The sequence below is a fragment of the Dunckerocampus dactyliophorus genome, chromosome 17 (genome assembly GCF_027744805.1).
Source record: "Dunckerocampus dactyliophorus isolate RoL2022-P2 chromosome 17, RoL_Ddac_1.1, whole genome shotgun sequence".
Lineage (NCBI taxonomy): Eukaryota > Metazoa > Chordata > Actinopteri > Syngnathiformes > Syngnathidae > Dunckerocampus > Dunckerocampus dactyliophorus.
In genome coordinates this window covers 14,724,211-14,735,121 of record NC_072835.1, presented here as the reverse complement: position 1 = coordinate 14,735,121, position 10,911 = coordinate 14,724,211, and the positions used below count along the sequence as shown (strand labels likewise).

The window sequence follows — 10,911 nt, the reverse complement described above, 5'->3', positions numbered from 1 at the left end:
GCCAAGAGACACACAAAATCAAGATAATAAACTGTTGGGAATAAATTACACTTTACTATAAATTACAGTTCAATACAATTTGTTCCAATGGTTTGTTCGCATTAGGTTCCATTGAAGTACATCACATGTTTACAGTTTCACAATTCAACATGTCCAAAAAAGAGTGGGAAGAAGCAGAGCTTATTTGTGCCACAGCAATTACTAATCATTTGTTTGCTTCCTGTGTTCAATATGTGCCAGTTTGACAATGTTTTAATAAAAAAAAAGAAAGTGATAAAGATGCGTAATAGTACAGTTAATAGTGTTTGTAATTACCATGAGAGATGCTCGGTATTGGCTTTCTTACTGATACCCAATACTGTGTACTATGGGTTTCACGAGACACTCGACACACACGAGATTGGGTCTACGAGAACGAGACGCGATTTTATCTTTACTTTTAAGAAAAGCAAATGAATTGCAATCTGCTAATATAATTTCTACTACATTACACTCTTTCTGCACTCCGTGTGTATGCCACTGGCCCCGCCTCCACCCACAGAGACAAAGTATGACTGACAAAAGGGCTCCCTCCGTTCATGCCGATGTTTTATGAAACAAGCACACCAAGGTGCTGAAACCAACGCACAGAGAGAACTCTCTTCCTGCCTGTTTGGAGGCGGGAGATAAGGAAAACAGACACCCATGCACATGGCAACGTGTCGAGGCCGGCAAAATGATTGAGTTTGTTTTCATATCTTGTGTGATGAATTCATTTACTCTCATCCCAGGCCGAGTGTCCTCGAGATAGTTTTTTCCTGAATGACAAATCTTGTCACATTTTAATTTCGTGAGATCTTGTGACACCCCTAATGCATACCAATATTGTCCGGCACTTCAGTTCCGATACTGATATCAGCAGGGATTGATATTGGCAGCAGCGCTTCCCTCAAACTAATGCCATTTATTGAACACATTGTGCTTCTTTTAGCGTGATGCCACTGGATGCATTTTACAAATCATATCAAATGTTGACAATAATGTTGTTTTTGCTTCAATTTGTGGGACAAAAAACATTTTAAAACGCGCCTGCATTGTTTTGTGACTCCGTTAAATAAAAAAGTTTGCTTGTCCTTGTCATTTAAAAAATAAAATATATAATTTATGTAAAAATCTCGTGTCATCCTTGTAGACCCAATCCCGTGCATTGTGTCGTCTCGTGAGTTGGATGTCTCGTGACACACCTACTAATTACCATTATTAGTTGCCCTTGAATCTGTCGTGCTTCCGCAGGTGTGTAGTACCAAATTGTGGGGCCCCATACATAAGCTTCCTCAAGGGCCCCGCACCCTAAAAAAGTAAATAAAAAAAGAAGCAACTTTTTTAAATATAGTCCTGTGTTTTTGTATGGGTTGTGGGTTGTTTTTTCGACTTTTGCGTCAAATCTTAAATCTTTTTGGTCGCATTCTGGGTTGGTAACCTCTATCAGTAATGGTTCCATTGTTTCAATCCTTGATTAGCCAAGGGCTATCCAAACAAAGGGTCCCCAGTGTGTGTGTGTCTCCCTGGCGGGGGTTTACTGTCCTTCCCCTCTGAGGAGCTGTTCGGATGGCGGGACGGAGAGGGAGCTAGAGTCTCCTCTCCACCTCCAGCCAGCTGCCATCCTAGTGCTGCTGCTCCTCCCCCTCCACCACCTCCTCCTCCTCCACCTCCTCCACCAGCGGAGCCACTTCTTTCTCATCACATCCTGAGGTAAATAAGGCACATTTATCCGACACAAATAAACGCTTCCATCGCCCCTGCGGAGGCCGCCTCATTGTGTGCACCGGGCGGCCTTGGGCGATCGCTCTCCGGCTCGTCCAAGAGGGGCTCCAGACGATGATTTAGTGACGGCTCTTGTGCTTTTGTACCCCCCCAAACGTTGCCTCCCTAGCGGTGATTATTATTATTATTATTATGCTTCCTCTTCTGACGAGACCCAAGATATATGGGACGCGACGTTGCGGTGAACGACCCGAACCGATACCGACAGCAGTGCGCTAGCGGGGCGAGACAACATACGGCTAGCGGCTAGCTGGTTCCGATCCAGTGCCAGGCAACTTCCAGTTAGCCAGCTAGCATAGCCGCATCTCCAGTTGTTGCTAGCCGGCTAACCCCGGACTACTTTACTTCCACGGACGCTCTTATGCTACTTGCACGTCAAGCAGTCGTAATAACCAACTAATTACACAGTGACAGCTGGCGTTAAGGTGAGTTAATGTGGCTATTTTCAGACGAATACTGTGACGGTGTAACACAAAAGACAAGAAAACGAGACACCGTTTTGGTGAAGTGCCATCCGTTTTGTGTTGTTTTGTTGTTAGCCTTCAGCTAGGAGCATGCTAACAAAAAGCTAGCTAGGTGTTTGGACTTTTTGTGTGTAAGAATAAGCTACGTTTGAGGCTACGTTGCTGCAAGGAAGGTTGTGTATTTGTGGACGGGTTAAAAGGAGAACAACGGGGGATGGAATGGTTGTGGCACCTTCAGGGTCAGACATGGAACTTGCCAAGCAGGCGAGGTAGAAGGCCTCCATACAGGATATACATAAAAAAACAAGTAATAATGTGCCAATTCAAGAGGAACACTATATGGGAAATGTATTTAACCTTATTAGTAACACATGTATTGTTTCATGGTTGCTTTTTAAAAAGAAAAAACATTTGTTCCACTCCACAGCATTTTGGAGATGTGAGGAACGGGAGAAGACATTGGTGATATCGAGCAGCCTGCGCATCTACTCGACCCTTTGACCTTATCTTCAGCATGAATGGTGATATGCCTCATGTTCCCATCACTACTCTCGCTGGAATTGCTAGCCTCACCGACCGTAAGTGCAACAGCATCCCTGCATCATATTATTATTTTCATATACTCCGCAAAATGCATTAAAATGTCAGTAGTGGTTGGCACGTCTGGTTCACAGTCAAGACAGGGTGCAAATCACCGTTGGAACATCTCAGTGTGGAGTTTGCATGCTCTCCCAGTGCTTCTGCTGGTACTTCCTCCCACTTTGAAAAAAGATAATTGGGGACTCCAAATTGTCCGTAGGTGTGACTGTTTTGTCTAGATTTTATGGTAATGGTTTAGTTTATTTCCAACATGCTTAACAGAGTTACATTAAAGTACATCACGTCACAATCCAACGTGTCCGAAAAGGAGTAGGAAGAAGCAGAGCTTATTTAACCCCGAAGAATAATTCATGTGTAATAATAAAATTAATAGAGGTTGTAGTTAGCTTACCCAGTAAAATAGAATGGATAAGTAAATGTGCTCGCCTGTGACCCTATTGAAATCTATGTAAAACAGCATCAATGATGATTTCTTGGTCCTTTACAGTGTTGAACCAACTCCCACTGCCCTCGCCGCTCCCTGCCACCACCGCAAAGAGCCTGCTCTACAATGGAAGGATCTCCGAAGAGGTCAGCAGCCTGCTGGTGTGTCGGGATGACAGTCTGGTGACTCAGCTGGCGCGCGGCCTCAACCAGGTGTCCACAGAACACATGTGAGTTTTTTTCTCACAACCATCTGTATTGTACTATGTTTCAAAAATTCGAGTAGAACGCCCCGTGATAGATTGGGACTGTCTTCAAAATGTAGCCTTAATGCTGGATTGCAGACTGTTTAAAAGTGCATTTGGTAATTCCCGCTGGGAACATGCCGTTTTGTGTGTCTGTAGCCTTAATGCTAATGAGATGTTTGTCCACGCTTGTCAATGACAGAGTGTGTGGCTCTAAGAAGCGCTGCTGTGCATTTTATCCTCTTTTTACATATACACTGTAACTCTGCACTGTCAGATGAAATAGATTCCATGTATTACGTACAACAACGTGACAATAAGGAGTGGGGCAATAGGACACACATGTTGGCAGCACTAAGCATGGCGATGTGAGCTACAGTGCTAACATTACACTCACATTTTCGCAGCAACATCCTGCTAGGTTAGCATATTTGTTGAAGACAAACAAAATGATCCAACTGACAGCTCCCATGTCTGCAGCTGACTTGACGGATATTTGGCAGATTTTAAGATGTGTGACTAAGCCTGTTTTTTTTTAAGGTGGTGGGCGTATACACTTGGTTATTTAGCTGGGGTGGGTCAGAGGAACTTCATAGACACCACTGTTTGAGTGCCTCTTCTCTCAAAAGTGGAGTAAATCATTGAGAGAGATGATTGATTTGTCTCATAAACAGGCTCTAGGGACACATAGTACTATTATGACATCATTAAAGTCAAATGTGCGTAATAGGGTATCTTTAAGAAGTACAGTCATCCTTCGTTTATTGCAGGTAATTGGTTCCAGACCCAACCGTGATAAGCGAATTTCTGCAAAGTAGGATTCAGTTTTAATAAATGGAATATTTTCACAGAGCATATAAAACCTGTTTAAGACATTCTAAATAAGCCTTTTTAACATTATTATAGTCCTATAGACATTAAATAACACCCTTATAGTCATCTTTATACATGTATTCCTAATATAGTAGACATGATAAGCGATAATAAGACATATTAACTCACACGTTAGCACTGGGACAGTTCTTTGTTGTTGTATTTAGAACGTAATGTGCGTTCTTTGAAAAAAAGAGGGACGTCAGCCTATCATCCGTCCTCTTTTTGACGTTTGTCACTTGATTTATGTGCAGGACAGCCAGGCTGCTATGTATGTGGCATCCATACATGTACATTGGTAAAATAATAGACACTACTGCTGGCTTTGTTCACACTACATTGCGCAACTCTTACGTCTCTGCAGGGACATAAGAAACAGCCGCTGCTGTAAGCATAGCAAGCTACCTGGCAAACTAGTTAGCCTACAGTTTATTTATTCTAAACTTAAAAAAGGGTTTAGCAGATAAGCCAACTAGTTCTCCGGTTTAGCAAACTCACGAACACACTGAAAATAGAAGACTGCGGTGCTGAAAAACGTCATCTATTGCCCGCATTGTGACTGTTCTTCTGTCTTTTGTGTACTTCCGCAGAGAGCTGAAGGACAACTTGGGAAATGATGAGCCTGAGGGTGACATGCCAGTGCTCCTGCAAGCTTTGCTGTCCAGAAACCCCAAGATTTTCCGAGACAAAAGTATGACAATGCAGCTCCGCAGTCACACATTATGTGGGGAGGGAAGCTGAAATTCTGCAGACCAAATTGAGACGTTTGTACTCGCTTGCTCCCTTTTGCCATGAATTGAAGCAGAATGGCGTAAGTCTGCCTGTTTGCAAACAAAAGTCACATAAGTCTCAGTTTTGGTTCTAAAATGTGAAGTTTATGTAGGAACACTTTAATTCGACACTAATTAAAACATCATATACAACATTTTCAGTGTCTAATGAAGAATTTAACATTAATATAATAATAACAAAATAATAAAGAATGACTTTACAATATTTGAACACGCTTCCTTGCAGAAGTGCGCCAAATATACTTAAGATAATATAAATGTAACACTTTTGGTTTTGCTTCCATCTTCATGAGCTGAACTCAAAGATGTAAAAAGGCCCATTTCTCTCAAGTATTGTTCACAAATCTGTGTTAGTAAGCGCTACTCCTTTGCACCTCAAAGGTGTGGCATATCAAGATGCTGATTAGAAAGCATTATTATTGCACAGGTGTTCCCTAGACTGGCCACAATAAAAGGCCACATGAAAATGTGTGGTTTTATCACACAGTGCAATGCCACAGATGTCACAAGTGTTGCGTTTATATTTTTGTTGAGTGTGCGTCACATTGTGAGGGTATTGCTTGTGCACAACCCCCCTTCAGGGCACCATATAGGTTTTTAATTAGGTTTTGCTCTCAACTCTGGCAGGGCCTTAAAAATCATCTGCAGATTCATCTTTCTAGTAGAAATCTGATTTGAATTGACCGAAGATCTGCTAAGTTCAACTGAAGCCAAAAACATGATCCAACACATTTTCTTCTTCTGGTGATCTGTTGTGTTTGTTTTTGTTTCTTGACTCCAAATCATTGAATATGATTTATTTGTATTTTGGTTGGAAATATTCATTATTTTTTTGTTATTTAGGTGTGATACAGCAACCAGCTGTGCAGCAGTATAAGATTTCACCAAACCAGGTGCACAGGAGTCCAGCACCAAACTATCAGCAGACACCAGTCACTGCTCAAAGATCATCTGGGTACGATAGTAAAGAGGATCTTTATTGGATATTTGTTCTTTCTTTATTTTTTTGGGCTAAAATGACATCCTAACTCCTTCACAGATGCTTCACTTCACAGCAGTCAGGGTCTGGAGCGCGGTTCATATCGCAGCAGACACATTCAAACAGCCCCATCCCGAGCCCTTATACTCCTCAGAGTCCTGCTGACTACATGCAGTACAGTCCACCTAGTTACTCGCAACACCAGCAGACGCAGCACGGTGGGTCCCAAGGCAAGTCTGCTGAATTGATGGTGGCTGGCTTGGCTGTAACCAGGAGAGGTTGCTCTTGATCCAGCCTAAGTGCTTTGAGTTAGTTTGAGAAGTAGCCTGACACTAGAGTCACAACATGAAGAGGCTTATCTAACCGGCTTGTATGAGTAGAAAGAGTATATCATGAGCTACCCCATAACACATAACTAACAATGTGATTTTTGTTCCAGTTGCAGGAAATATTAGAAATCTTCACAGTAAAGTATCTGGGCAGCTATCAAGTAACCCATCCAATCACCACTCCAAGCCAGGCTCTGATGACGACTATGTCAACATCGCGCACAGACTCGGAAATGAAGTAAAAAAAAAAAAAACAAGATTGGCACAAAATTGAGTAACACTGACGTACACATGAAAAAATCTTAATTAATGTCTTTGTGTTTGGCAGGACAATGAGCAGTCCATGATGGCTGCATTGTTTCCTGTGAAGTCACCACAGTCTGTGTGTTCCCCTGATGACAGCGAAGAACCTGCTAAATGTATGTCGCTACAGAAACAAGTACAAAATAGATAAGAGATAATGAATATACAGTGGAACCATAAAGAAAATAATTATCCCTCGTTATAGCAGTTAACTGGTTCCAAAACCGACCGCAATAAATTAATTTCCACGATATGGGATTCACTGTTAATAAATTGAATATTTTTGTAGTTATTGAATAGAAAACCTGCTTATGACTTTCTGTATACGGTTTTAAACATTATTAGAGCCCTGTAGACATGAAATAAGATGCCTATAGTCACCTTTATACTCCTATTATTCATTGCTGACAACACATTGCGCAATTCCTATGCTGCAGGGCCTTGGGGCGGCCGCTGGTTAGCGAGCCAGCAAGCTAGCGAGCTAACCATCCATCCATCCATTTTCTATGCCACAAAACAGTGATCATTTATTAATTAATTTCTGAAAAACCACAGTATAACAAAGGAGCAATAATCGAACTGTGATATTGCGAGGGACGGCTGTAATACAAATGCAATGAATCAGTTCCAGGGCCACACTTTCACCACCATAAAACCTTTATTTACTGCACAGGCCATTTTAACATTATTAAATGTTATACAATAAATGAAATAAAACAACTCTTTCTTTGATGACACGTACTGTATACGGCGTATAGGCGTCAGCTTCATTTGTCGTGAATTGTAGCAGTTTTATCTGTCATAGAAGTAAGACGCTAACCACTCTATAATGGCACTTCCTAATAACAAACATGATGTTGTCTACTCTGGGAGTTAAGTCTCTTCACATTCACATTCGATGCAGCTGATTTTGTGGCGTAATTTTGTTCTTCTTTTGTAATTATTGCTAGCTTATCGTTGACTTGGCCGTTTTGTACTGAGCAGCCAGGAAAGAGAAGTGTGTGCTGTTTTTGCTGCTCGGCTACCACTACGACACAATAAGTTCCATTTCTGGTTCTGTGGTTATTGTTGCACCTTTCCTCATTGCCATCACTGGTACCCTAACTGGTGTGGTGAAATCACAAAAAAAACATGCAAACAAAGTCAAAGAAAAAGCATAATTGAAATTTGTATTGAGCTATTTTTGGCATTCAAATTCAGATGTATACTTAAGCCTAAATTGTGCATATCTGGCAAATGACTCTCCATACTCTTGGTGCCTCCGTAGGGTCAAGGCCTCTGCTCATCATGCAGTCACCTTCTGCCGAGCTTCCTTCCGGTGCGTCCCCCAACATGCACCTTTCCTCTGCCGAGCGCAAAAAGAAGCAGAAGCAAAGGAGCAAAGCTGGGGGCGAGCATGTGGACAAAAACGCCTTGTACGACATTGTGAGATCTCCGGTGAAAGACTCGGCCAGGCTGACTTTAAAGCTGTCTCGGGTGAAGACTACAGAAAAGGAAGAGTACGAAGAGCATTCTCCCAGGACAGAGGTGGACAGCAAAGCTCATGTGATGAACAGTAAAAACGAGTTGCTGAGTGCTGACCAGCAGGACATCGAGTGCAAGTTTGGTGCGGAGGAGCAGTCTGATTGTCAGCAGGGAAACAGCAATGAGAGTGGCTCTGTCTCAGCCGCCATTGTGTTGGATGACGCCGACATCGATGCTCTAGCTGAGATTGAGAGGACAGAACGTGAGTCCGTCAGTGAGAGATGGTCTAAAGAAGTCCAGGATAAAGGTATTTCATTATACGCACATGTTGTATTTCTATTCATTTCATATGCTAAACTACTGTGTTCTTATTTTGCAGACAAGCCGCTGAAAAAACGCAAGCAAGACTCATACCCTCAGGAGCCAGACGCAGAGGACGGACACGCAATACAAGGAAGCAACAACGCCAGCAGCCAGTTGACGCCCAAGAAGATGAACGCCGCCAGTAATGGTTCCGCTCGTCCTGCCTTGATGGTCAGTATCGATCTGCAGCAAGCTGGCCGAGGGATAAGACAGCCCATAGTGGTTCTCGATGCCAAGCATCTGTGCGACGAACACATTTTGCGCTTTAACGCGGAAGCGGATGTGGATAAAGTTGACGCGCACCGCCTGCCCATGAATAAACAGCAGAGTGACGACTGTGAGAGGTCCAATTTTGGTATGCGCCCAAAGCAGAAGCCTGAATCCAAACACAGAACTGACAGTAAAGGTGACAGTGGCAAAGGACGTGGGGACTTGCCGAGGGTGAAGCAGAGCAAAGATTCCACCTCTCGGCACAAAGAGGACAAGAATCACAACAGTCAATCAGAACCCCTGAAAACCCCAACCAAGGCAGAGCATAACTCTGCTCATAATGAAGACAAAGGCAGGGAGAAGAAGAAAACAAAAGATAGTAATGAAACCGATAACAATAGAAGGGAAAAAGACAGAGATGTGGATAAGGAAAGAGAGAAAGAAAGGGATAGGCTCAAGGATAGGGATAAAGACAGAGATATGAATAGGGAAAGAGATAAAGATAGGGACAGAATGAAGGATATTGATAAAGATACAGATGTGGATAGGGAAAGAGAGAAAGGTAGGGATAGGGTCAAAGATAGGGACAAAAACAGGGATGTGGATAAGGAAAGACAAAAAGATAGGGATAAAATGAAAGAGAGGGAGAAAAACAAAGTTAGGGAAAAAGATAAGGATCGGGAGAAAGATAGGGACAGGGAAAAAGACGGACATAGGGAAAAGGACAGAGGCAGGGACAAAGACAGGGTTAGAGATAGGGAAAAGGACAGGGAGAAAGACAGAGGGAGGGATAAGGATCAAGAGCGAGTTAAAGACAAGGAAAAGGAGAAGGAGAAAGAAAGAGTCAGGGAGAAGGATCCGGATGGGGACAAAGATCGAGCTAAGGAAAAGGAGCGGGATAAAGAAAAAGACAAACATCGGGAGAAGGAGAGGAATAGGGATAAAGTTAAGGAACGGGAGACAGATGACAGAGTTAAAGAGAGGGAAGACAAGACAAAGAAACACAAAATGTCAAAGGATAACAGACACGACCAGTCGTTGGATGTTACTCCCAAGCAGGATTACAAAATAAGGCAGGATGGGAGCAGGAACTCTGGAGAAAGGACAGACAAATCAACATTTCATTCCCCACAAAATAAAAAAGAGCGGAAATTTGGAGGTGAAAGTGTCCCGGCTGCAAGCAAACAGCCTTCCCTTGAGACCAAACAGAGCGAATTCCCCTCATACCTCCTAGGTGGCAATTCCAGAACCCTGAAGAACTTTGTGATCCCGAAAGTGAAGCGGGACGGTGTTGATAAAGGTCCCCAACTGCCACACAGCGTTGCTGTTGTTGACAACTGGAAAGAACCCCGTGTTTTGCTGGAGAGGAGGTCGCTGGTTGAGAACTTTAAAAAAGGCTCCAAGCCTGTCGTGACGCTTAAGCGACTAAACCCTGACGACATACAGAGCATCAAAAAGGAACTGAAGATCATGTACAAGGCCAGGAATTGGTCTTCTTGTCACAAATCCAGAGGTAAAAAGCTGACTGAAGACTTGAGTTAAGTATGCTGAAAATTGACTCACCTTTTGTGTGCTTACAGACACGTCATTTAGCGAGAAGGCAAACAAGCGCAGACACGGTATGATCAGCAAGACGCCCAAGTATACTTGCGACTCGGATGAAGAGGAGAAAGATGGCGATGACGACAATGACGACAGATCTGACGATGAGGGTAATCTTTCACTCAAACACAATTTGCATGTATTATTATAAAAAAACATACATTACATATATTGAAGAAGACAGATCAGACAACATTGGTACAATCCTGTGATGTCAGGCACTGTGCTGCTCACATCCACGAGAGATCTATTTTCAAGGCTTTGTCCCCATTTGCATGTCTTTCGTGCCATTTGTCAGCATTCACAAGCAATTTGTAGCCCTTTATTAAGAAGGAACACTATCTTGTACATAAAATAATTATAATAATAAGAAAGATTTCTGAGGTTACACTGTTATATTTCCAAGAATTTTGAGTGAGTGGCGTATTGGAAGTTAATAGGAAGTTTTAATTTAAACCGTAA

The 10,911-nt window shown here is 42.6% G+C and overlaps 1 protein-coding gene across 3 annotated transcripts in view; it reads left to right on the top strand.

Annotated features, from left to right (window-relative positions):
- Positions 1 to 1,587: 1,587 nt before the first annotated feature.
- Positions 1,588 to 10,911, top strand: part of LOC129169880 (nipped-B-like protein B) — a 34,693-nt gene continuing 25,369 nt past the window's right edge. The window contains exons 1-11 of one of the 3 annotated variants that reach the window (XM_054756778.1): positions 1,588 to 1,731; positions 2,695 to 2,845; positions 3,355 to 3,520; positions 4,999 to 5,099; positions 6,043 to 6,154; positions 6,239 to 6,396; positions 6,618 to 6,745; positions 6,836 to 6,926; positions 8,078 to 8,581; positions 8,654 to 10,360; positions 10,428 to 10,559. In XM_054756778.1, coding sequence (XP_054612753.1) covers positions 2,782 to 2,845; positions 3,355 to 3,520; positions 4,999 to 5,099; positions 6,043 to 6,154; positions 6,239 to 6,396; positions 6,618 to 6,745; positions 6,836 to 6,926; positions 8,078 to 8,581; positions 8,654 to 10,360; positions 10,428 to 10,559 — 3,163 coding nt within the window. In that variant the 5' untranslated portion in view covers positions 1,588 to 1,731; positions 2,695 to 2,781. The other 2 variants (XM_054756776.1, XM_054756777.1) reach the window with 2 other exon arrangements.